Source organism: Equus quagga, chromosome 8, assembly GCF_021613505.1.
Source record: "Equus quagga isolate Etosha38 chromosome 8, UCLA_HA_Equagga_1.0, whole genome shotgun sequence".
Lineage (NCBI taxonomy): Eukaryota > Metazoa > Chordata > Mammalia > Perissodactyla > Equidae > Equus > Equus quagga.
In genome coordinates this window covers 120734668-120762092 of record NC_060274.1, presented here as the reverse complement: position 1 = coordinate 120762092, position 27425 = coordinate 120734668, and the positions used below count along the sequence as shown (strand labels likewise).

Here is a 27425-nt window from a genome sequence, read left to right as displayed (position 1 = left end):
CTTTTTTCAGTTCCCATAGTCCTTTGCTGGCCTCTCTTCAGAACTGGCATGGCTCTTGTGTTGGCATTTGTCTCACCGCTGCCCACTAGACGTCAACTCCTTGAGAGTGTTACATGGTGGCCATTGCTACATCTAGTGAAGAAATGAGCACGTCTGCCTTTTACACAGTAGATCCTACAAATATTTGCTGGATTTGAAGGGCTGTACTGCATCACATGACACTGAGTTGACTTGAGTAAAACCATCCTTTGCGTTTGTCTTGTTTTGTCTATGATGGAAGCATTAAGGCACAAAGGCCAACTCTCTTCTTGATTTTAGATCCACACGCCAGAATCCCCAAGATTCCAAATAATCCAGTTTAGCTCTGGCTTTCATAAATGAGTCTACAATTTTCTGAAATCTCTTTTCAGCCAGTGCCCTCTGAATGCTCTACTACTTTATTTCTTTTTCTATTTGTCCAAATTTAGCAGAACCAGCTTCAGAGAACATCCCCGAAGTCCATCATCCCCGAGTTCTCATGTCATGTTTAGTCCACGGTGGTGCTCTCTCCATCTGTTCCTTCCTGACCTTTCTGGACTGCAATCACACCTCCTCTAAACTCTCACCTTCCCTGACTAAAGGTTCACACAGAGTTTGGCTGGCTCTCACAGCACAGGATGGATGATCACTTAGCAGGTATGTTGCAGAGATGATTTATTTATAGGACTGAGAGCTGGACCCTCACCCACCCTGGTTTGGTTGGTCCTGTCCTCCTGGACATTTCTATGATCATGTCCTGCCTTCTCTAGTTCCATTTTGCCTCCCCTTAAGGAACAACAATAACAACCATTTCCACCGCACACATACCAAGCACTTCCTCTGTGCCAAGCACTGTTTGATTTGCTTTGCACGTCTTCACTCATTTAATCCTCCCCAACCACAGTATCATTATCTTCAGTTTACAGATGAGGAGACAGAGGCACAGTGTGTGCAAGGCGTTTGTCCAAGATTACCCAGAGTTGGAGCTGGTCTTCTGGCCCTGACTGCTGACCGTGGTCGAGGACCCCCAGCTTCTGTCCAAGAAGAGGGAGATGTCTGCTCTGGGGTCGGATGTGTTCCGCTACCTGAAAAAGCTCAGCCCCAGTTCCAAACCAGAGCTCTACCTGTGTGTGTACTCCTAACAGAGTAGCAGAATTAAACAAGTCCTAGCAAGGACTTCTGGCGACCTATAATTGAATTCTTTCACTATCCCCAAAGGTATCATCTTGATATTGTCAAGGGTGTCATCTTGATCTAATCTGAAGACCATGTTCAGAATGTCCTGAATTTTGGCTCCTTTTGGATCTTATCCCTCCAAAACATCTCAATGGGTCACATGGGAGTTGGTAGCTGCTTAACGTCTTTCTTGGAAAGACATAAGCTAAAAATGTATGATTTGTCTTCTTTTTACCCCTGGTTGCACTTTATTTCCAAAGGTCATTAAATAGCCTCACTGATCAACTAAGTGGCTTTCTCTCTTTGGTGTATTAAAAAAAGGTATTATTATTGGTTTTCACAGCCCAGCAAGGTGCTCCGTGATTGCAGTTAGGACCCACCTGATTCCTGCTTGTAGGCAGAAGCAAGTTTTTCTTTTTCCTCTGTGCTCACCCATTTGATTTTCCCATAAGTCATTTATCAGAAGTGTGTGTTCTTTTGGTTTTTGGGTTTTTTTTTTTTTTTTTGAGGAAGATTAGCCCTGAGCTAACATCTGCTGTCAATCCTCCTCTTTTTGCTGAGGAAGACTGGCCCTGAGCTAACATCTGTGCCCATCTTCCTCTACTTTCTATGTGGGACGCCTGCCACAGCATGGTTTGCCAAGCGGTGCCATGTCCACACCCGGGATCCGAACCGGGGAAACCAGGGCCACCAAAGTAGAATGTGCAAACTTAACCAGTGCGCCACTGGGCCAGCCCCAGAAGTGTGTGTTTTGAGGGCTGGCTGGGGGAGAGAAGGAAGACTTCCTTTCTCTCTTGTCACTCCCCACCCCCTCCTCCAACCCTGGGTTGCAGTAGATTTTGTTGTTTCTCCACAACTGATCAGTACTGCTCAGCTGCCCGCTCCCAGTCACGGCTCCACATTCTGTTCATGCCTCACAACCAAGCCCACTCAGTGTGCTTGATTTTCTCTTGCCTGGACTTGATAACTACCTCTTTTGGGAAACAGGCGTTTGTCCTGACGAGGCACCACTGTCAATATTTGCCTTCAATGTGGCGCTCTTCTCAGTCTTACTTCCTGGCATTTTCCAGTTGTCCACTGTGTCAGGGCCTGGTCGATCAGCATAGTAACCGGCACCAGGCGCTGATTTCCCCATTTTAGTCTCGACGCTGTTCTTCCACATTGGTCCATGCGAGTGCTGGCCACCTGGTGCCATTTTACTGCAGGTAAAGCTCCTCCTTCCTGCATATCCTCTGCCTGGTCCAGAACATTCCTAATGTCTAAAAGATCTAAGGTTCATCTTAGCACCATGGTCCCCTCTACGCATGGAGGCTCAAAACTTTCCTTTTCTGAAATGACGGTGGTCCCCTCAGACAACACCCTCGTGTTTCCCCCACCTCTGAGCAATGTGCCCATCACTCTCTCCGTAGTCATACCTCATTTCCAATCTCTCAAAATGCTTTCCTGCCTAGACTCGCGTCTTAGTCTTAAAACAACGCAATGAAGAAGGTAGAAAAAAATGAGCAATGTCTTCATTTGACAGAACAATCCACCCCCAGTTGCTGTTTCTCTCACTTACCTCTTCAGGTGACATGTTATCCACTAAATCCGTTGAATCCTAGAGAAGAAAGACATAGGTCCAAGTTCTTTCCCTTTTCTTCCTGTGGAAGCTATGGTGCCATTAGCCATTAACCATCTACCCCTGGTCAGGGCCACAGATGCCTCCTTTCCAGTTCATCATCCCTTCCATATGGTAAAACTTCTCCTTGACAGGAACTCCTCCCTCTTGATTTAAGGACCATGGGTTTCTCACTCCTCCAAGACAAGCTCCCTTTCCCCCGCACCACCCCTTCCAACACATCTCCTCTCACCTGGGTTGTTTTCTTCTTTTTGGGGCGAGCTCTGCCCAGCAAACAGTGCAGCAGAGATTGAAAGATGGAGGGTCTTGGACCTGAGAGGATTGGTGAGCAGATGGAAATGGAAAGAAAGCCATATCTGTCCTGGAGGGAAATGACCAGGGACTCCCGAGTGGTCCTGGACACTTTGCTGCACAAGGACTCTACTTCCTAGGTGCCTCACCTCCATGGACACCCTCTCTTCTACCCTCCTAAATCAGCCCTTGCCTTCACTTCTTGGGACAGTAATATGGAGACTAAACAAATAGGAACCCCCTCCCACCATCCCCTGGCCTCACCCCTCCTTACAGTAGTAGCCCTTAGGTTGACGAGAGCCCAGAGATAACCCACAAGTCATGAGTGAGGGTGCATGATGGGAGAATCTTCACCTGCAGGCTCTGGCGCTTCTGGCTGCTGTCTGTGGCTGGGCAGGGGCCCATTGGGCTCTTCCGAGGCCAACGGAGCAGTAGGAAAGGGGTGAGGAGGAGGAAGAGGAGGCAGCTGTAAGGAATAGTAAAAATTCTCAGTCCTGGATAAGAGGCTGCCTAGTGCTTCCCTGCCTTTACCAGCTAGCGTCCTCGGAAATCTATCTAATTCTATTCTTCCTCCCCAGTTCAGAATTCCTGTAAGCTTTTCAATTCTCATCGGCACCATCATCCACAACCTTATTTCCTTCAGTCCCTGGACCCAGGGACTTGCTCAGTGATCAGCATCTCCCCTCCCTCTTCCGACTTTCTCCTTGCCCCTATCTATCCCATTCCCCCAGCCCTTCCCAGCCCCGTCACCTCGGGCTTCCCAGAGAGGTCCTCATCTTCATCCTCATCCACAAAGGCAAAGGACTCAGGTCGGCCCTGGGATGAGATGCTGCGATGCCCACCCCGGGTCTGCCGCGCCTTCCCATCGTAAGGCAGCTCCGACAGCTTCCTTGCCATGTCCTGGGCTGCCCGCAACCTCCGCTCAGGACACAGGTGGCGCTGCAGGAGGGACTGCAGTTCTGACCGCTCCACAGAGCCCAGCAGGATCATTGAATCTGGGGGAGAGCCAAGCTCAGCCTGCGGGTCTGCTCAGTCCCCACCCCTCTGGCCAACTCAGCAGGATGGAGTCAGAGACAGAAGCCCAGTGCCCCCATTTCTTTTCTCAGCTGTTATCCTCTCTTCCTAAAAACTCATTTCAAAAACCTTCCAGGATTGACCTCACTCAATCCCTTTTATTTCACCCATTTAGCACTTACAGACTCAAATGATAGTACACTAATTGGTGCTAATGTGTACTTATTTTGATTCAGCTCTCATATAGCCTGTTTGCAAATAGGTGAACTTGGTATTAAAGTAGGCTAATCAACACTGTCCCCTCAAAAAAGAAAATTAAAAGCCATTTAAATAGGCTGAGATGTGAACATACTTTGAAAGAAGTCTACAAGGACACCTGATGTTTAATCACTTAAAGAATCTGGGTCCTTTTAGGATATAAATAAAATGTCTGCTTTTTCTAGGAAGGTCTTTTATATGTTTGTCAAAATTCTGCTACTATAGTGAACATTTTCTTAAGTTTTAAGGCCATAAAATTGCAGCAGTGGTATTGAGATAAATCTAATCACCAGGGCTTGGTCATTATTATGAAAATCCTGCACTTCATTGGCTCTACCCCTGTTCCACTGAAGAGCCACTGCTTTAGAGGCCACTTGGAAGGTATTTGGGATTTGGGAAAATATTAGGACTAATCTTACTTGAGCCATTTGGATGCTCTGATTATCTGAAATCAGAACTAACAATTTTAACTGCTCCAAATGGCCCTATATGCTTCTTCTCTATTGCAATAATTCAAACATTGGGCAAGTATTCATATTTATTTAATATCTAGTAAATACCTATAAGGAGGCAGTCTGAGGGAGATAGAAGTTATAGTCTCTACCCTCAAGGAATATCCAATTTAGTGAGGAAGATAAGACATGGATATATATAAACCACAATAAGAAATAATGCAAAGCAGGATTAAGTGCCAAAGGTGGGTAGACAGATAGTGAAGGAAGTGAAATGCGAAGTCAATGCTTACTAAAACCATTCACTCCTTCATAAAACTGTCCATCTCCTCCTTAAGTTGGGCATTAAAGAACAGGTAGGCTCTTGCTGCGTAGCAGAGAAAACCACGTACAGCATTATAAGATTTACAGCTGAGTCTCATTATTCGCGAATTCCCTATTTTCGAATCCACCTATTGGCTAAAATATGTTTGTAACCCAAAATCAATAGTACTTGCGGTGCTTTCGCTGTCATTCACAGACATGCGCAGAGCAGCAAAAAAATTGAGTGGCCCCATGCACGCATTCTCAACTGAGGTTGAACAAGACAATGATCTGCCTTCTTGTTTCACCTCTGATATCGTAAACAAGTGTTCTTTTCATGGTCCATTTAATGTCATGTTTTTTGAATTTTTGTGTTTTGTGTTGGTGATTTTGCTGTTAAAATTGCCCCCAAGCAAAAAGGCTGTGATGTGCCTTATGGAGAAAATACGTGTACTAGATAAGATCGGTTCAGGCGTGAGTTATAGTGCTGTTGGCCATGAGTTCACTGTTACTGAATCAAAAATATATATTAAATAAGGTGTCTTTAATGAGAAACACAAATAAAACAAGGTTATGCAATGATTAGTTGAAGAAAATATTGTGACCAGAGGAACCTGTTTTTCCCCTAGGAGCAACAGTTCAGTACAGTATCCTTAATTCAGTATTTGTGGCAACTTTATAGAACATAACTGTGACGAATAATTAGGATTGACTGTGTTTCTTTAATTGGATTTTAACTGTCTTCTTGTGCTTGTATTATAGGTGTATTTTCCCTTCCTCAAGGATGATCACGTTCCCTAAGGAGCACAGGCTGGGGCTCCTGTAGCAGACTGGATACCCCCTAGAGATGAACCCACACCACAGTGCCTCCTCCACCTCTATGGAACTCTTGTTCAGGTCACTAGGTCAGGAGTCTGCTTCCTTCCTTCTCACTGACCTTTTGAATCAACCAGTGGTAAAGTCTTGACTGTGGTGGTCTGGAGCAGAGTTTTCAACTCCCCATATGTGCAAGAAGCTGAAACGAACTTCACATCACGTACCATGATGTCCTCAACAAAGATTGTAAATTTGCTATGGAGGAAGAAAGCATGATGGGTTAGCCCCATCATATATGCCTGTCCCTTTGCTGTCCCTTCCCTTCCTCCCATGAGGTTTGCCATGCATTTGATCACTCCAAGTATTTATTAAGTACATAGGAATATAAAAGTAAATAAAAAGCAGTTGCTTCCAAACATTGACCCTAACCTCAAACTCAGTCTCAGAACTTCCACCCTCCACCCCATCAAGTTTCAACTAATCCCAGCTGGTGCCCCTGACCTGAGCTGGTTCCAACCAAGGTCAGGCAAGTAGGGTAGCTTCTTGACCTGGATGATGCTGTCATAGAGGGAGGGCTGCAAGCTCTGAGCCACCATATTGGCCAAGATAACAGCCACCATCATGGGTAGGATGTGAGCAATCTGACCAGTTAATTCGAAGCAAATCACAGCGGTGGAGACTGTGTGGGACACTGCGCCAGTCAGCGCTGCTGCTCCTAGAATGAAACACAGGAATGTACTGGTGGGTTAGGCCTACCATTCTTGGCATGGAGGGCACGTGGGGATGTGACAGGAGTGACATTGAATGGGGAGTCATGATCCTGGTTAGTGCCAACACTCCTGAGATAACCATTCATTAAAAGTAGGGGCTAGAATCCTGAACTGTTAGAAAATCATTTTGATCTCATCTATGACCTTTGGTTAAGTCACAAAATCTTTGTGTGTGCCAAAATTTTCATTTATAAAACAAAGATAGTGATGTCCTATCTATTCCTTGCTTTTGAAAGTTTGGATCATTCTTAACTGAGCATTTGGAAATCCAGTTATGGCATTTTACTTTGGACCTTAGGTTTTGATGCCAATAATTTATGAGTGAATGGTGTGAAAACCCAAAAATAATGCTGTGTTCTTGGAGCAATGAGACCTGCATCAGATCCTGAATCTACTATTTCTCAACTTTTTGAGTTGAACTTAATTCTTTTGGAATCCCATGCTCTCATCTGTAAGGTGAAAGGGGTCATTATATGAGTTCTAAGGCCCTTGCAGATCTAAAACATTATGATTATATAAGCTCTTTGAAGATAGACTGTATCTTACTTGTTTTTGGTTATGTTTTCCCATCAGCCAAAGTAGTCCCTTGTCCATTAACTATACTTCATATTTAAATATGGGAGAGATATTCTATGAGAAAAGATGCTGGGAAGGCATACAGGAAAATTGAAGAGAAAAGGTCACAAAAGGGAAGTGTGGGAAGGGATGGTTCTACCGGATGGTGCACACAATATACCTCAGGACATAAACTATCACAGGAGATATGTATATCTCCATCAGGGAGGATGAAGGGATACCCAAGAGGCATGAAGATGGAGAATATGAGCAGACTCCTACTAAAGAAAGAAGCTCTTCTAAAGGACTATGATGGGGGAGTAAGGTCACCATATGTGCTATGAGGCTGGTTAGTGCTTCTATATCCAAGGAGGCACGGCCTTAGATGTTATGGATTTTGGTGAAGAAGGGAGGAAGGGAAGAGGCATAATAATTCTGGGGATTATGTTGGTCACTGTGTTAGACACAGTTTTTAGTCAGATGGGAAAATAGATTTAAGGCAAAAAAGATTATCATAGACTTTCAGAAAGTGAGAGCTGTAAGATATCTCAGAAGTCATTTTAGAATGGCTCAGAAAGGCAGCTAACTTGCTCCATGGTCATCCAGGTGACAAGTGGCAGGGATGAGTCCAGAGCCCATGTTTCTTAGCTCTTAGTCATGTGCTCTTAAGGCTCATCAATATTAGCACACCTGAAGGTTGGGAGTATTCAAGCCAGTCACCTGCAGTGTTGTTTCCATGATTCTTTGAAAGGAAAGAAAAAGCCCTTAACAAACATCCAGACACAATCCTAGGTGTTTTCATCCTTATTATCTCACTTAATTCCCATAATCCTTTTTCTACATGAAGAAATTAAGGCTCAAAGAAGTTCATAAGAGCTAACGAGAGTCAGAGCCCAGGGTTGATCATTTGAATAAAAGTTGAATTAAATAACATTAAATTAAAACCATACTGTGTAGGCTGGAATGAAGATGTCATGGGAGAGTCTGACTGTGGAGATTTGAGGTGCTCAATATTTGGTTACAGGAGCATAGAATGTGTCTCACCAATTACTGCATAGCCCCCAGGTAGGATCTTGTAGATGATGCCATCAAACAAGATGCCATCAGGGAATAGCATGGCCATGATCTCTCCTACCAGCCTTCCAAATGCAGCTCCTAGAGGAAAAAAAGAAGGAATTGAGAGATCCAAGTTCTTTATCCTCCATATTTTCAAAGCCAATCTCTCCTTGGGTACTAAGACCAAATACAAGTCCCCAGCATCCCCAGCCCTTCCCTTATTTTCCCAGTACCCTAGATTGCAGCTGTCAGTAAGATCCCAGGCTTCCCATAAGAACTTACCTAGCACAAACACAGGCATGAAGCCTCCGCAGGGTATGGGCATAGTGGTGGCCACAATGGACATCCAGAACTGGGGTAAAAAGAGGTATCAGGACACCTACTCAACACACACACACACACACACACACACACACACGCTCAACCTCCTTCCCACTGTTCTTGTCCTTCTTGCTTCAAGAGTCTCAGAAATCCTGGGCTAGTTAATCCTTCTGGAAGCCATATTGTCTGTCACCCTTCCTCCAGATCCAAAAACCATGGAGCTCTCAGGCTAAGAGATCACCAAAGACAACACTACAAGAAAGTTCCTCCAAAACCCTCTTACTTGGAGTCACTCTATTTGCCCTTAGGCAATCTAGAACAAGGAGAGGAGCCTAGAGGGTTCCTATGTCACTGCCCCAAAAGGGCCCTGGACCACTGTACCCTCTTCACCCAAAGAGTTCACCTCAGCAGAGCAGCCTGAAACTCTTGAAGCTGGAGGATACCTTTCCCTGGTCAAACTATGCTTCTGAAAAAGAGCCCTTGTTCTCCGTGGCAGCCATCTTAAAGTCTTAGTGACTTACTGTGACTAATTTAGCTTCAATATGGTCATTTACAAAGCCACTGTATGGCGAACCTCACAAGGGAACCCAGAGTGAAGACTGTCCTGTCTGAACCATTTCATTTGACATCAAATCACCTTAAATGAAGGACTGAAAAATCAGATCTGTCCTGGTCATATTGCAAGGGCAAACTGAGAATGCCAGATAAGTCAGCCAATGAATAGAAAGGATCTCCAAGGCCAAATTTATCAGGCAGTATACCTACAGAAATTGGGACAATTTTAGGCAAAAGCAGTATGTACATTCTGTGACAAAGAATGCAGAAGAGGGGCCAGCCCCGTGGCCGACTGGTTAAGTTTGCACCCTCTGCTTCAGCGGCTCAGTGTTTGGCTGGTTCGCATCCTGGGCGCGGACATGGCACTGCTTGTCAGACCATGCCGAGGCAGCGTCCCACATGCCACAACTAGAAGGACCCACAACTAAAAATACACAACTGTGTACCGGGGGGCTTTGGGGAGAAGGAAAAATAAAATCTTTAAAAAAAAAAAAAGAATGCAGAAGAATTAAGAAATAGAATGGAAAAAGGAGTAGTGGTTGAACTTTTGAAATGTCTGTAAAAGAAACAAAAATAGAAGACATAATATATAAATTAAGTAACATATTTACACATCACTTCCAAAATAAGTAAGCCAATCCTAGAAAAGGATCTCAAATTAATTTGGTGAAGGATGGCAGCAGCTAAAGTTCAGAACAAATTGCCAGGATCACAATATGTGCAATTAAAAAACTGTAACAATTGCATCATAAACTAATCAGAAATAAATTTCTTAATTTCCTGAGCCTTAGAAAGAATCCCTTTGAGCTAGGGCTGACCTCAAGAGGCAGTGGCAGGGGCTGTGAGAAGGCTTCATGCCAGAAGAACACATACTTCTGCATGTCAGAATATGACCGTTTAAACTGGTTGAGAACCACAAAGCTAAATGTACCAATGAAAAGAATATAGACTGAGAATTCCTCGAATGTATAACAAGAGTGTATCTTGTTATTTCTGCCTTCTCTCTGCACCAGCACAATGCCCAGTAAATGTAGGCAGGATGTAGGAAGGAAGGAAGGAAAGAAGAGAGCTTGGTCAAATAGTATTCATGCAAAGCAGAAAAAGCTTCTCAGAGCTAATATTTGCTAAAACACCTAACAGTAATGCTCACGGGGGACTCGTATAAACTGCAGATGACCAGATATAGGAGGCTACCACACCAGACTGTCTGGAGACAGAGTTCTAGGCACTTGTACTTTGAGCTTCTTAAGTGATTCTGACATACAACAGTTTGAGACCTCTTGAACTATTCTGTACCATCTCTTTGGAATAAGTACACGAAAGCCATAAGGGATTTTGTAGGCTCAGGTTAATCTGAAAGCTCTGGCAATACAGATAATAGGTGACCTCAGGTCTGATTTCAGAGGATGAACTTTAGATTATTCTCTAAGATACATGGAAGAACAGATCACGATCAGAGGGCATTCAAGTTATCCAGTCCTATAGCACAAAGAATGACACATGAGATTAGGAAATTTTTTTTTTTTTCCTGAGGAAGATTCACCCTGAGCTAACATCTGTTGCCAATCTTCCTCAATTTTGTATGTGAGATGCCACCACAGCATGGCCACTGACAGATGACTGGTGTAGGTCCACGCCTGGGAACTCAACCTGGGCCGCCGAAGTGGAGCGCCCTGAACTTAACCACCTGGCTCCTAGGGCTGGTCCTAGCAAACTTTTTGAGCTGTTAGCACACGAAAGGAAAGATCCAGAAGTAATGTAAGTGATGTGGGACACAAATAACTCCAAGATTTTAAACACCCAACTCTAGAAAACTGGGAAACTAGGGACCCATTATCACAGATTCCATTTTTGTTAGACTCTTTACCAGAAAGAAGATATGAAGATGAGGGAAAAAGAATTCTGCAGACCCTCAGGCTGTGTGGAGAACTCATTGATAGTAGGTAATGACAGACCTACTAAAAGGGAAACTGAGAAGTTGGGATTATATTCACACTCATTGTAAAAGCTCCTGACTTACAACATGATGATATTTTCCATGTCTTAAGATTGAGGAAGAAGGAAGTTCCCTTTATGAATATTATAAAAAAGCTGAACTGAGAATCTTATTTGCCTGTACTGAAACTTCCAGAAGACCACATACGCTAAATTCCAAGACAGACTGTGGAAAAATAGTTGTAGTCACTTTTATATTTTGATTTGGTTATGTGGCCTATTGCCCACACTTTGGAAATAATAAGGGTATGCTTATGTGTCCAGCAATAGGAGAGCAAAAATGCTGGAAGCAGCAATAACTAAGTAATACCATGGATTTATAGCAGTGAATGGTTGTATGTTTATAAATTTATAGGCCTGCTGCAAACTCCTGGGCTTGAACTATAGCCCAGGAAGTGGGTGAGTTCCTTTTCCTGATTTGCTTACGATGCAAACATTATCAAAGATGTAATTCAGGAAGAAATTAATAACAGTGACAAGCAGCTGAGTCCTTCTATATAACCCAGGCAGGCTTCTCAGAATAAACTTTAATCTGTGAAGTGGAACCCAGATATATACTTGAGAAGCCAGGGAGGTGAGGTGAGGTATGGGGGAAATGTTGAAAAATATACAGTGTTTTGTGTCTCCAAAAATTTTCAAAAGCTTGATATGTTAAAGCATATATGAGCTCAAAATTACCATATAGCTCAGCCTAGAGGAATATCAGAAAAACACAGTTATTATCATTGAAGAATAAATTCTGAGATGCCATCAGAACTTGGGCTCGGTTACTACAGATGGGTTTGTACACTCAACAACCAGTTACAAGCAGTTGGGATTTATGAATCAGAGAAGATCAACTCTATAATGAAAGTTCCAACAATCAAATCTCTAACAAGACAACGACAACTTCCTTATGATAAAAATATCAAATCTTTTGAAGGAAGAAATAAAAAAGGATCTAATTAACAAAGTGAGTGTGCAAAATACGGAAGCTATAGACCCAGTGAAGCCACCTGGAGTGGAATGGGAAAGAACATACAGATATACAACTTCCAGAAACCCACAGCAAATCTCGAGAATATAACTTACAGGGTTGGAACCTGGTGTGTCAAACACCTGGTATCTCTAATCCTAAGATCATTGACAAGTACATTAAATGAGTAGCAAAAAACAAAGAAGGAAATTTCACAATAATTTTTTTCAACATAAGCATACAATTAGCCAAAGATCAGCAATCAAGTATATTATATATTTGATGCATAGTAAGTGCATAATAACATTTCCTGAATAAATGAATAAATGAACCCACTTCAGCTATTACAAAATAAATATAACTTAGTGACTCATATCCTGGGGAAATACAGATTCTTACAAAGTATCATGAATAAGTTAATAGTAAGATATTCAGAAGCGTGAAAGTTCAGTGTGGACAGACTTTTAAATGAAAGCCCTAATATTCAGAGGAAAATGTTGGACTATTCAGGTGAGGCATACTATTAGTGATAAGGCAATCATCAAAAAAGAAAAAAAAAGCAATCAGTAACTGTAATAGATGTCATAACCAGGGGTGGAAGTTAAAATATCTTTGTACAAGGCAGTAATTGAGAAGTCTATAAATACACGATTCTTGACAGGCGGATATGAAAAAGAACTGACGTGAGAAAGATCAGCTTTTGTTTCCTAATTGCAGTTAGAAAAAAGTGGTTTGCGAATGGCAAAATCCTCCCAGCCTCACCACCTAAACGGAGAATAATAACATTTATAAAAATTACTTATAGTCGCTAATAAAATTGATTTAAATATTTTATCTCTTTTGCAAGTCTAGAAAAGAGATTACCCACTAGGCTGGAAAAGAAATGGATATGCAAATCATCTAAAAATGGATAATCAGATACATGGAGAAGGAAGTACCTAATTATCTAATATATGGGGGGATTTGGTTAATTTCTCGGAGGTTTTTACACAGTTATCTATATTGATAAACTCTATCTTATTCTTGTTTACTTGGCTGCTATGATGTCTCAATAATTTAGCAAATGGAACCATTAGATGGGATATAATAATTACGGCAACATCACTAAGTCGACATGAATGGAACAATTAGCCTAGATATTGGTTCATTTCTATAGAGGAGCAACTTATCTAGGCTGTGGTCTCCAAGCTATTTCTTTTTAGGTTGGATGAAGATTAGATAAAGTTACACCTTTTCCTACCCTAGGCAAACCCTGAGTTCCTGGGTTGAAAATAGATAGACGCTTAGGGGTCAAGAGTGTAGAGTAGGTACCTTCATGACAAAGAAGAGGAAGATGATGATGACAACGTTGACCCGTGGGTGGATCCACACAGCTGACTGGCCCAGGCTTTCAGGGTCACCTACATGTTTTACCCACGTATTGTTGTCAAACAGGGTACTGATGGCTTCACGAGGCATCAACTGTGAGAAGAGGAAGCGAAAGGCGGCAGTTCTCCAGGGATGTTCAGTACTTCCTTTTTATAGAGAACTGATTCCCCATCTCATTTTTCAAGGGTCCCTTTTGCTCTTTTCTGAGAGAGATTCTACCCTTGGGCAAGAGTACACTTGTTCAGAAGCCTGAAGGACAACTGTGCTGTTTCCTCTTTTCCATGTGGCCCAGTCCTGGCTCAGTGACCTGACCCACCCTCTGACTCCCTTGGAGCTGACCTCTCCAGCCATGAATTGACCCATTCCTGGTGGAAAGGTGAATGAGGCGATGACAAAGGTAACGATTCCAGGATACAGCAGGAGGCTGAAAAAGAAAAGAATTAATCCTCCCCCTAATATAGCCAAACCCCAGTGGACACCACACTGAACTCCTGCAAACTTAAGTTTCCTGTAGTCTCAGTTCTTCAAATACAGAGCATTCTGTCCACCAAAAAGCAATCTTTGAAGGGGAAACCACACCGCTCACCTCCTACATATAGTATCAGGGCTTCTATATTTTATCACAGGCTACCTAAAGGCATTCAATGCCTTCCACAAAGATTAAAAGGGAGGAACTCTTGAAAAAAGTGAATGGGTAGGGCAAAGGAAGGTCGGTGACTCACTGCTTTGCAAGAAACTGGCTGAGGGCCTTGTGCTTTCGGACACCGAGCATGACTTGGCGATGCACATACACAAATGCAGCTCCCAGGAACCCACAGCAAATCCTGAGGGTACAAGTTATAAAGAAATGAAATCCTCATCCCTTGGATCTAGCCACTGAGGGAAACAAATACCAGGCATCTACTCTCCCTCTCTACCCACCTCCCCACAACAGTTTACACTTTGTCTAGGCCCGCCACACCTTCTGCCCAGCTTGGGTCCCTTCCAAGCCAAAGCCACACCCCAGCCCCAGCTCACCACTCCCAGAGCAGGTGACCCTACTGACCCGATGATGGCAAAGGCTGGAAGTTCCTGCAGGTCAAAGGGGAAATCCATTCGGAAATTGGTTCTGAAGAGAGCAGTGATGGTGACTATAGGACGGAAAGGTCAAAGATCATGGTGGGAGCATCACAGAGACCCACAGAGAGGGAACCAGAAGTCATCAGCTTTAAGGATTAATTCCTTCCTTGCTCCAACCCCAATGTCTCCTATTTAATTTCCTTTTTCTAAGCACAACCATTACTCGTCTGCTCCACGACCTTATTTTTATCCTATACCCTTGGGCCTTGGTTCCACTTCCCAAATAATGCCATCCATTCCTTTTCTGCACTGCCCCACAGAGCTTCCCTCCATGCCCCATTATCAGCCTCCCTATTTCACACTGCCTCCAGCCCAAGGCTCCCCTGTTACCAGCATCCTTGTTCCACACCGCTAGCACGCGGAAAACAAAGGCACTGAATGTGGCTGCAAAGAAGCCTCGCCAGTAGTTCCGCACGGCAAAGTAGGTGGAGGTGACCTCGATGCTAAATAGCACTCCTATGGGGACATGGAAGACAGGTCAGGTGCAGACAGAGTGAAAGGCTCTCTCCCACACTCCCACCCTGCGGACCTCTTCCTGAAACTTGAATCGTGAGGGGAAGCAGTAGTGGGAAGCAAAGATCTCTTGGAGTCTCAAGCTCTAAACGATATACCTGCTCACGCTGGGATGCGGTTCAACAAGATACAGAGAGGATGGGAAACGAGGGACCTCAACCCACAGAACGTCAGGATCAGGCAGTTCTGCCCTCTCCACCCACGCCCCCTTAGAAAACAGGGTTGGGCAGGATTCACATCTATCGGATATGAACAGGTATTTAAAGGTCATTGAAAAATTTCTGCAGAAAAGTTCTGAGAGAGAAAGCTTCCAGAGCAGGTGCTCAACAGAGCTGCCAAGCAGAGCCCAGGATTTACAGGGACCCTCCTTAACACCCCTCCAATCTTCCCTCCCTTCTCCCATGCACCGTGTACCCTAGGGCAACTTGATGAGGAAGAAACAAGCAAAAGGAACAGGAAAGGACTTTGGATTTGTAAGGTGAAAGAGTAAAAAAAGAGCTGACACTACTCAATATTCCAAGAAAAGAAAATAGAGGATTCATCCAAACTTTTAAAAAATTACTATTAAAAATGTCACTTAAAAGGACCAAAGCAAGGGGAAAACCAAGAGACTGGAAGAAGTTAAAGACAATTATTCTTCAGAAAGGCAGGTGAGGTCGAAGGAAAGCTAATTAATTGTCCCAAGTAGCACTGTTTCTGAGAGTAGATGCTGGAGCAGAAAATGAGGAGGCAGACATCCAGAAAAACAGCAAGGGTTGGTGGGGATGCTAATGAGGGCACAGAAGAGAGTTGAGATTAGACGAAAAAATCTTTGAGCATATTTAGAGCAAGGGAGTGGACTTTGATTAGATGCAAAGTAAAAAACTGATGACAAGATTACCCAAACCTAGCTAAGCTAAAGAGAATGGGAAACCAGGGAAATACAGCCCATAATTAGATGAATGGAGAAGGGGTGCGGCCCCAAGAAAGACCAGGAACTAGTAAAGTTGGTCTTCTCCTTGCTCTGCACAGCGAACGGCTGCTGGCCTGGCGAAGAACTCCCACCTGCTTCCCTCTTCAGGTGGCAAATACTAAGCATTTTCTCTTCCCTATTCTATATTCAAAATCACATCTCTTGAATCCCTTGGGACTCCCACCCTCTCTTCCATAGGTGACAGGCAATAGTTACACTAAGTCATTTGAGTCAAGGGGAGGGTGACCTCCAGGTTACTCCCTAATGGAGTAGCTGTAGCATTTTGGCAGAGGATTCCTAGTGGTCAGCTCAAGTGTCACCATTCCTGGGAAGCCATGCCCAATCCCCCTCCTCAGATAGAAACAGTACCTCCCTCACCTTGTTCTCTCAGAATTTGGGACTATCAGAGCACTTAGCACTTTCAGCTGTAGCTATTAGTTTACATCTGAGCTCCCCCTAGGATTGAAAATTCCTTGGAACCCAACACCTAATACAGTGCCTGGTACATGATCAGCGCCCAATGCCTGTTCTAAGGATGAACAGGAGAGGAGAGGGGAGGGAAGAAAGAGAACAGAAGAGAATAGAATGGGTGGAATTTCAGAAAACGGAACGAGGGAATGGGGAATCTGGGGCAGACAGAGCTTTACCAACCACCCCTTCACCCCTGCTCCTCAAATCACATCAGGTAAGGAAGCTGCCTCCTTGCCTAAAAGGAGGATTTGACACAGTGGGGAATCAGGTAGAGCAAGTCTCTCTCCTTTTCTTTACCAGTAACAAGACCAAAGTTGGCTTTGATTTGTTAGGGTGTAAACTATCCAACTTATGAATATTTCACAACCATTTTTTGAAATCCTAGGCTAGATTTTCTTTCCCACGTTGTGGTTCTGAGACACTTTCCCTAACAGTCTGTCACTGTATACTCAGGAACGAGAACTAATTTTAATATTAGCCTGAGCCAAACAGAAAGTGTGCTGCTAAAAGGAAACAAAGCATTAAGAACACAAACAGCTTTTGGAAACCCTCTTTTCTCTCAGATTCTGTAATGTTCCTCTCCTGTCCTTCCTGAACGTTCTCATCTTCTCCTCTGGCCCCTGCCCCACCCAGGTCCCTGACCTTGGTCTCCTACTCTAGCCACTCACAGACACACTTTCTCTCTCCATTTCATTCACGCCCATGGCTTCAACTGGCTTCAACTACCACTACAAGCTACTGGTTAGCAAAGCTATGTTCTCAACTCAGTTCCTGAACTTCAGACTCACCAGCCTAGCTGCCTATCACTTGGATGTGCCACAGGAACCCCAAACTCAACATATTCAAAGTGAAAGGTATCTACTCCCCTAGACTTGTTTCACTTCCTGTATTCCCTATCTTGCTTACTAGCATCATTATCCACCCAATTTTCCTTGTTATAAACTTGGGAGTTGACCTAGATTCCTTCTTTTCTCTTATCCTTCACATCCTCATATAAAATCAGCCATTAGCTTGCATCAATTTTACTTTCTATTGCTCATATGTATCATCCTCTTTTCTATCTCTCCTGCCTCTGCCTAGTTCGGTCTCTCATCATCTAGCAGCAGGCCTATGACAATAGTCTTCTTGTGAATCTTGGATTAATCTGTTAATCCACGGGCCAGATCTATCCTGCAGACATCTGCCAAAGCTGGCCACGTCATTCCTTTGCTCAAAATTCTTCCAGAGCTCCCCTTCATCCACGACAGCATTTCCCGAAGTTAGGCCTATAGGAATGTGTGTGCAAAATGAATTCTGTGGGAAAGGCTGTATTTGAGCCACATTTTGGATATTCACAATGCATGTCAGCATATCAAACATTCTGATAACTTTTCCAGTTTAAAAAACTATCTGTTCAGCACAACATTTTCCAACTTATTTGAGCTGGAACCCTTTTTACCTTACATCTAGTAATGCCATGAAGAACAGTACTCTGTAAAACACATTTGGGCAAATTCTAGCCTAGAGAATCAAATCTACATTCTTGTACATGGCCTACGAGGTCCTTCATGATTCAGCCCCCATTTACCTGTCCAGACTCACTTCCTATCATTCCTTCCCCTGGATCCTCCAGCAGTTCTGATCTGCTGTAATTATAATCCCACAGCATGGAGGGCACATCACAGAAGCAAAAAGATGTTTGTCATTTTAGTAGAATGTTGAAGGAAACTTCTTTTATTGATGTAGGGAAATAAGAGTTGACTATCTAGTGAATAAGTTATCTTAATACTTATTTTTTCTTCCAGAATTATTCTATGTTCATTAAAACATCAAGTAATGCTACCTATCAGGACATTTATTACTTGCCACTTAATACAGACATCCTGAAAATGGCATCTTAACTTTTCCAGGGTTAATGTTTTCTTGTGTCAAGAGCCATGTTTTATTTGTAACTTGCCTATGGTCTTTCCCATACTCTACACAGGACCAAGAAAGAACCTTCCTCATTCATCCCAGAAATTCCAGCTTTATGCTGGAAATGCAGATTCTCTTCGCTTTAGACGAATCTAACTGATTAAAAACAAAAACAAAAAAATTCTACCTGTTGAAAAATATTCTTCAGACCTTCTGGATTTGTAAGGTGAAAGAGTAAATAAAGGCGAAAGTGGGTATAAATGTAAGTGTGAACATTTAATGTGTGCAGAAGTTGAAACACACTACCCTTCTCTGATGAGGACTAATGACTTTAATGACAAGAGCTGACAGCAGAAGTGCACACAGGCTGCGAGCTGACGCGTCTGCTCATCTGATCTCCACATGCTGAGGCATTGGCACAGCGTTGGTACAAGGAGCATGATACCTTTTCATGAACTCTAAACGCTCATCCATGTATCATTCCTGAGTCAGGTCGTCTTAGCTACCTGAAGACTCCTCTACGAAAGAACTGATTACACTTTCATAATTGAAAAGATACATCTAACAGCTGGTGCATTTAAGAAGCATATGTTTTTTCTGAAATTTTGTTTCTCTAATTGTCAACTTGGTGTCCTTTTTATCACCGTGAATGATCCATACAACCCCTGCTCTGTTAACCCCCTTTACTCATCAACTAATATCAATGAGTAAATAAACAGATGCAATTGCTTTCCCTGACCATGCCCATTTGTTAGTCACCCAGGACAAGGAAAATAATTGGAAAGGTCACTCTTTGCCTTACATGTGTAGAAAGAGCTGAACTCAACTTTAAATTGCTGTCCAGGAACAATGATCCTTTCACTTCCATCAGTGGTCCTTGTTTAAAACTGACCATTAATCTGAATAAGGTCCACCCAAACCCCCGTGTCCTTAATACCATACAACAAAATGTAGGTTTTCCCTTGGAGAAAAAAGTGCAGAGTCCCCTGTTAGAAGATACAAGTGGAAGGCAAAAAAACCCAACAACACAAAAAGGTTTTAATATAAGTAGGGAAACTATAGAGGCTGCCTCAGTTTTCATTCCTGGCTCTACACTTGATAACAGAATGACCTTGCTCAGGTCACTTGTCCTCTCTGTCACCAGTTTCCTTCTCTCTCTCCTCTACCATATCAGTCTCGTACAGTTTTTGGTGGGAATGAATGTAAAGTGCTTAGAACATCGCCTACACATAGTAAATGCTCACTAAACTTTAGCTATTCTCGTAATGCTCATTTTAACTGGTAATGCTTGCACTTGGGGATGCTGACAAAAACTGTTTTGGGAACAAGATCAGGCAAGTGGATTAGTGTAGGAGGGGGGAATCACTTGCCTCCAAGTGGTGTACCAAAACAACAGCCAACTCCTACAGCACAGCCCACCGTCAGCATATCAGTGTAATAGTACGGCTGCTACTAGGGGAGAGACAGACAAGGACAGAGGCGGGAGGGGTGGGGAAGGGGGCAGAGAGAGGAAAGGAGGACAAGCAAGGGTAGGAAGTAAGGCAGAAGGAGAGGCTTAAGTCCCTGGGAATCATAGTGGTCCCGTCTCCCCCAGCGATTCCCAGGCCAAGAGAAACTCAGTGAGTTTGGCAAACAGGAAGTGACCTTATAGCGCAAGTGCAAACATAGAAAACGAAATAAAAGTTAGGCAAATACATGGAAGGCAGGTAAGCCAGTAAATGGTCACCAGAGAGGGGCTGGAGATGGGGATAATCAGGGCAAGGAATGCCAACAGCAAGAGAGACAGGAAACGACTTTAGACAAATGGTACCAATAAAGCCTGCGTCAAACAGCCGCCAGCCTCGAAAGAAACACAGCCCTTTGGTAGAACAGTGTGGGTGCCTGGAGACGGGCTGCGATCCAGGGTCACTCCCTGAATGCTCACCCACCAGCTTCTTCAGCGAGCATCCCTCTCCACCCCAAAGCTGTGGCGGCCACCCAAACTCCCCTTCCAAGTCATGCTCAGGCAACCGGGGTAGGGAGGAAGTGGGACTTGCCTCCGATAGGGGCCGCAAAGCAGCATCCCACGCCCACTGCGCAGGCCGACACCAGGAGATCAAGCCGCCCAGGCACTGTCTGCAACAGAGAAGCACGCGCAACGAGGAGGGCGGGGGTGGGGCAGGGGGCAGTGCTTACGTAAGAGAGAAGGGGGGCGGGGGAGGGGTGGGAGGAGCAGGAACGACAAAAGGACAGGGGTAGCACAGGAAGGCAATGTGGAGGGGAACTGAGACAAGGGGCATATGGAAGAGCAGGGGCAGCACAGGAGCGGACCATGGTGGGTGCACAGACCAGGAAGGGCAGTGTGTCCTGGGACGGCACAGGCTAAACAGCGGCATCGTGTGGCTAGGCTAGGCGGGTGGTAGGGGTATGTGTGTGGAGGATGAGGGAGCGTGGAGCAGCGCAATGCCCCATTTCAGCATCACGGCCAGCCCCGAGCAAAGGCAGCCCTCCGACACCCTGGACACACACAGCCCTACCTCATTTTACTTTCTCAACCTTACCTCATATACCCCACAGAACACCGACATAAACTTGCTGAGGACGGCAGCGCAAATGCTGGCGATGTGGACAAAAGGGCCCTGCGAGAGAGAAAGAGGGCGAGGGGTCAGGAGTAGGGGGCCCACATGGGAGGCTTTGAGGCATTCGATGGAGGAACATTGATTGCTCCAGGCACTGTACTAGGTACCAGGAGTACAGAAGTGAGTGAGAGAGAGGTTCTGCCCTTAGGAAACTTCATCCCAGGGAGGAAGAGGTGATGCACCAGCATATTATCACTTCAGAAGATGCTAAGGGCTGTGAAGAGAGTGAGGGAGGGTAAGGGGAGAGAGAGAGTCAGGACAGACGAGGGTGGGGTGGGGGTGTGTCTAGGGAAGGTGCTCAGTGAAGGTTACAACTGTGTGGTGCCTTGAATGAAGTGAGGGAGTGAGCCATGTGGGTGTCAGGAGGAAGAATTTTCCAGGTTGAGGGAACAGCAAGTGCTGGAGCCCTGAGAGGGGGACAAGCTTGCGTGGTTGAGGGACAGGAAGAAGGCCTTGTCACCCAAAGTGACAGTGAATGAGGGGCAGCCTGGGAGGACAGAAGACTGGACAGAGAGGAGCCAGATCACCACAGGCCTTCTAGAGCCCAGGGAGAAAATTGGATTTCACTCTAAGAAGAATGGAAAGACATTAGAAGCTCTTGTCCAGAGGTCAGACATTACTGATTCCATTTTGAAAAGATGCCTCTGGCTGCTGTGTGGAGTATGGACTGCAGCAACTGTAGCGGGGCAAGAATGGGCATGAGTATAGCCTTGAACAGAGCACAGCTTCTTTCTAGGTCTCAGTTCTCCCATATTAAAACAAGGGAATTGGGCCAGCCCCGGTGGCCTAGTGGTTAAGTTCGGCACACTCCACTTGGGCAGCCTGGTTTGATTTCCGGGTGCGGACATACATCTCTTGTCTGTCAGTGGCCATGCTTTGACGGTGGCTCACATACAAAAAGAGCAAGAGTGGCAGTGGCTATTAGCTCAGGGCAAATCTTCCTTGGCAAAAAAAAACACCCAAAAAACAAAAAACAAGGGAATTGGTCGAAGGTAAGGTCCTCAGCTGGGGGAGAATTTGCCCTCCAGGGGACATTTGGCAATGTCTGGTGACACTCTGGTTGTCACAACTGGGGGTGCTACCAGCAGCTAAGTGGTAGAGGCCAGGGATGCTGCTAATCATCCTACAGTACACAGGATGGTCCCCCGTAACTAAGAATTATTCAGCCCAAAATGTCAGCAGTGGCCAGGTTGGGAGACTCTGCACTAAGGCACTCCCAGCTCTGATGTTTTTGTCATTCTGCCTCAGGATGAGGACCTTCCCAGGTATTTCCCCTCCTTAATGCCCCTTGGCCCTGGCTCTGTCCCTGTGCCTGTGGTCCACGTCTGCTCCTAGAGCTCCCTCTAGACTCGGTGCTGCCCTCTGCTGGACAGCCTGTCTAGCTCACACCTCAGTAAGGGTGCACCTACCTCCTTCCCCACAGGAATGCCACTGCCCAGCCCCGCAGTCAGGGCAACAACCTTGGCTACGAAGGCCTTGAGGGTGAGGTATTCCTTCAGGACAACCCCACGAAGAATTGTCTTCATTTCAGGGATTCCAGAGCCTAAAGGGGTTAAAAAATGATTATGTGCAAGTTCAAGTTAGAGGTTCAAAAGGAGATGAACATCCAGACAGTGGACATGAAGATGGGGGCATGAAGAGGGCTGTGGTCAGAGGACCATGACAAGGCAGGTGGAAGAGGTGTCAGGGCTGCTGAAGGAGGATGTGGGGTGGAAAGGTCTTCAGGCCAATGAGATCATGCTGATGACAGGACATGGGTAGGATACATGGGGAAGTTCTCACCAACAGCCTGGGGGGAGATGAGGTGGCAAAAGAGGGCGCTGAAGAGGATGAGAATAAGTGGGAAGGTGACCCAGGCCAGGAACTGGAGAGGCAGGCTGGGCTGCATCTGGTAGTAGGTCCACTTGTAGGCTGCAGAGACACGCACCTGAGCTCAATTCCAGTGTGGACGGAATCTCGCCACCGCCCCCACACCCATAGCACAGGACAGCGTGCAAGGAGTGTGCTCACTGTTTCACCTCACAAGATGCCACTATTCACATTTGACACGTGGGGAACCTGAGCTGCGGGAGGTGACACGCCCCGTTCAAGTTCCCATCACTTGTAGGAGGTAGAGACGGTGGCAGTGCTGCAAACCACAATCGAGTGCTGGCACTGCGGGTGGGGCGTCAAAGGCTGTGGGGTCACCAACCACCCCGGTTTGCCCAGAACCAGGGCTCCTGGGACTCAGGATGTACATTGCCAAAACTGGTAAAGTCTTGGGAGAACTGGGATGAATTGGTCAGCCTATTAGAGGTCACCCACACCATGGCTGGAAGAAAGTGGGAAAAGTAGGAGAAGTGGATCTGCTCTTGTCCTGGACCAGAGTCACACCTGACCTCTGTGCAACATCCCCCTCCCCAAACACACCTGGCTTAGCCTGCGGAGAAACTCCAGAAACAGCCGCAGCATGGAGAGAGGCTGAGGGTAAAGGGCCAGGTTAAACCTACCCTGAAGACTTTTGGCACTGACGTAATCCATGCTCCAGCTAACCAGAGCCATAAGTAGTCCCAGAAGCACCAAAAAGATCCAGTCTTCCCCTAATTTTCTTCTCACCACGAGTTCCAGGCGGTGGATACAATCTAGGAAGAGAATAGGGTAGAGAGAAGCAGCCAGCTGGGCACTACTCTGGGGAAATGACTCGGGACTGTGGGGAGGTGCTGGCCCTTAGGGCCTTGTCTACATGTCTCATTCACTGAGTTTCTCTTCACCTCTCTGTCCTTCCAAAGTCCAACTCCCCACTGGATACCCGATTCCTTTCTAAAACTCTTGTTTCTTGGTGCTGGGTGGGAGGGATCTAGGGAACAAGGCAACGTGAGAAGATGAGGGGAGAGATGCCTTTCCTCAGTACTTGGAGGAGAGCTTAGGTGTGCATGTGGAGAGGGAGGGCAGGATATACGCAAGGGGACATCTAGGTTAGTCTTCTAATCCCTGTACCTCCTTCTAGTCCAGATTCTTTTATTCCTCAGGCCCCATCACCTTGACATTTGGAAGAGTGATCCTCATCCTTGCTGTCCATGGTAGCACTGGAGTCTGTCTTCTTGGGCATCCCCATGTCCTGCTTCTTGTCCGAGAATTGCTCTTTGTGATGGCCATAAATCTGGGCAGAGGGAGAATAGGAAATGTCTGTCCTGTTGAAGATCAAAAGGAATAGACCCACAGAAAAAACAAACAGGTTTTTAAAATCCTGGAGGTTGAGGGCCTCATGGAGAGTCACTTTGTGGTCATCCCTGCCCTCCAGTGCCTGTTCTCTATCTGCTCTTTATCTCTGTCTGTCCATCCTCATCCTCTCTCTATTTGTACTCATCTTGGTCAATGACAACCTTCATCAAGGACGCCAAGTTCTATTCTGAAGTAGAGATACGAGAACTGTGCTAAGACTGGGCATCTGTGTCAATTAGATGTTTTATGTGTCACTCTGCTTATCGTATCTCAGCTTCTCTTATTTCCCCAGACCCTCTGCACTGACTTCCCTCCTAGGAATCTTGACGTGGACAGGGTGAGGACAGACCAGCAGGTGACTCTTGGTTGCACTGTGCCTTGGTGTGTCTAGCCTTAACTTGAGGCGGCTCAGATGCTCTGCGAAGCTTAGAGAAAGCCCATCCACCTCACCTCTCTGTGCTTGTATGCATACAGGAACCAGTCCTGATAAGGCAAGTCAATCTACTTCTTCCCAGAGCAAGATAATTAGATGCTCACCTAAAGGAGAAGAGGGTGGAACAGCGCCCTCAGATCTAGTAGTCCTCTACTCTCATCCTGACTTAGAGCATGTGTGTTTGTGGGGTGAGGGGGTAGTGCAAGGTCTCTAACTGCTTTTAGCCTACCCACCCCCACTGCACTGACTCTGTCCTCTGGGGCCAGGGTCAGGCCAGGCCACGTTGCTGGTTCTGGGAGAGCCTGGGTAGAAGAGATCTAATTTCACAATACGAGCAGCAGAGTTTATGCCTGAGTCCCGGACAGGCGCACACTAATACCCTGCTCACACTGTTTCATCTTCTGGGATGAGATTAGTGATGAAGGGGGGCAGTGTTTCCCTCCACACCCTACCTGGGACCCAGAGAGAAGACACTACCAATGGAGGTGAGTGCACGTCCACAGGTTGTCTCAGCTCCCTTGGGTCTAGACTGATGGACCCAAGGAAGGGGCAGGGGTGCTTCATACCAAACCTGTGCTGGGAAACACTAAAAAAGCCAAATCTGTGTTGGCTGTTGGCTAGCTGGATCAGGGCTTACCGCCACACCAGAGCAGGGCTAAGGGAGAGGAGGGAGACGTCAAAACTCACTCCAAAAGGGATGCTTTGTCTAGGATTTGTTAACAAAAACACCAGTGTGTGTAGGGATGAGGCCAGGAATGGGAAGGATAGATGAGACGATGTCAACAAATTATTGACAATTGTTGAAGCTAGCTAAGGGGTACTTGGGGATTCATTATACTATTCTCTTTATTTTTGTGCAAGTTTGAAATTTTCCACTGAAAAAAATTAAACACAGAAAAACTTACATTGAAGCTCTTCTTTGCTTTCAAGGCCCCCTGGAAACCAGCCCAATCCTACTTCCCAAATTAATTTGCCATTCCTTTCCAACATGAAACGTCACACTAGTTTGCCTGCCTTCCTCACTGTCAGTAGAATGTACCACCACTGAGCTTTTACTCAAGCTGTCCTCCCATCTAGATGTGAACATTTGTGTGGGTGAGAGTGTGCACAGGGCCACAGGGAGGGGTCTTTCTGTCCAATCCCACACAGGGCTCCAAGGCCAGGCCCTACCTTCTCAAGGAAGCCCCCTCTGACTCGAGCCCCCCCTAACTTTTGTGTCCCCACTCACCAAATGATTCCCCAAGGCTGCCTTTAACAACCAGCCCCAGGGACTGATCAGGACTGAGACATGGATCCTCTTGACCCCCAGTGCTGAGACCACGGGCACAGCCCCCCCCTCAGGTTCCCAGCTCTGCACAGATCCCCTAAACTAAAGGAAGCGCAAGCTCCCCCTCCCCCTCCGTTAGCTAAAATACTTTTCAATTCTGGTTTCCTACTTCTCCTGACAGGTTCCATCCTGTCGCACTCTGTGTGCCCTCATCATCATGCACTCACTCATCACAACCTTTGTCTGTGACAGTCTCCCAACCTTTCCTTTAGTTGTGTCCACCCCATTCCCCGCTCCTATATCCCCACTCCTGGAGGATAATTATCCCTGGACACCCCGAGTCAGTTTGCAAGCCCCTCTTGCTAGGCTCATATGTCCGTGCCTTTCCAGGTGCCTACCACTTATCAGGTTCTCACTGGAGAAATCTTCCCACCTGAACGTTTGATTGGATTTTTTCTGCTCATTTTGACGGTAGTATACCTTTGATCACTGATATGCAATTCAGTCTCTTTTCTCCACTTATCCCAACTCTCCTGCCTTCTGCACAAGTGTTTATTTGTGTGTGTTCTGCGGAGGGGAGGGGAGGGAGAAATCTGGTTGGCGCCTGCATGTGGGTGAGGGTATAAGACTCAGCTCGCACACGCAGAGGTGTGGGCTCCCACGCCAGCCACTCCATGTGGGTTATGTAAGCACGAGCTTCTCATGCATGTGCGGCTCCGCTGGTCCCCATAGGATTCTGTTAGTAAAGGTTATATAAAAGTACAAGTGTCGTCTCTCCAAGTGCACACTCAGCTGAGACCAGCCCCTTGAAGGACTTTCATATTTTGAACACATTATCATGTACTTTTTTAAGTTAGAAAAGATAACACTGCTCCCTTTTTTTGCCTAATTCCTCCTTTACCCCAATCCATCACACCTCTGTCTCCTCAAATTCACCGCCCCCTCCCCTTAGGACTTTACCTGTGTGGGGTGGGCGTTAGGATGGTGGCCTGCATCCCTCCAGAGCCTGTGCTGAAGGCCCCCATTCTCAGAGGGCAGTCCGTAGCTGGTGCAGTGTTCAAAGGGCATATACTGGTACTGGGGGGCACTACCCCACCAGCTTTGTTCGCCCCTACGCCTCTGGGACTCAGATGGCTCCATGCTCCCTCCCCTGGCCAGGCCTTGGCCTGCTTGCCCCAGTCCTCCCCACAATACAGCTCCTTAAGCCTGTCCTCTCGCCTGTCCCCAAGGCGTCTGGGGCAGCATGCCCACCCCCAGCTATTTATAGCCATCTCTCCGTCACATGACCCCCCCACTGCCACATCTGATCTGCCTGGGGTCGAAGCAGGTGTGAGAGCAGTGCGGGGGAGGGGTTGGATGAGAACCTGAGGAACAGCCCCACAGGGAACTCCCTCAGCAGGGCCAGCAGCACTGCCCCCCTCCTTAGTTACCAGGAGG

General features: G+C 45.9%; 1 protein-coding gene across 1 annotated transcript in view; it reads right to left on the bottom strand.

The window, feature by feature from the left end:
* Positions 1-27201, bottom strand: part of CLCN1 (chloride voltage-gated channel 1) — a 30545-nt gene extending 3344 nt beyond the window's left edge. The window contains exons 1-20 of the mRNA XM_046668826.1: positions 26949-27201; positions 24106-24226; positions 23577-23708; positions 22870-22998; positions 22497-22630; positions 21010-21087; positions 19840-19918; positions 14971-15096; positions 14567-14651; positions 14244-14345; positions 13861-13945; positions 13465-13614; positions 8610-8679; positions 8316-8426; positions 6448-6661; positions 6068-6201; positions 3854-4098; positions 3458-3569; positions 3045-3124; positions 2753-2791 (exon numbers count right to left, since the gene is read on the bottom strand). Of these exons, the coding sequence (XP_046524782.1) occupies positions 2753-2791; positions 3045-3124; positions 3458-3569; positions 3854-4098; positions 6068-6201; positions 6448-6661; positions 8316-8426; positions 8610-8679; positions 13465-13614; positions 13861-13945; positions 14244-14345; positions 14567-14651; positions 14971-15096; positions 19840-19918; positions 21010-21087; positions 22497-22630; positions 22870-22998; positions 23577-23708; positions 24106-24226; positions 26949-27128 (2406 nt within the window). The 5' untranslated portion in view covers positions 27129-27201. The remainder of the gene's footprint in view (positions 1-2752; positions 2792-3044; positions 3125-3457; positions 3570-3853; positions 4099-6067; positions 6202-6447; positions 6662-8315; positions 8427-8609; positions 8680-13464; positions 13615-13860; positions 13946-14243; positions 14346-14566; positions 14652-14970; positions 15097-19839; positions 19919-21009; positions 21088-22496; positions 22631-22869; positions 22999-23576; positions 23709-24105; positions 24227-26948) is intronic.
* Between the last annotated feature and the right edge of the window lie 224 nt (positions 27202-27425).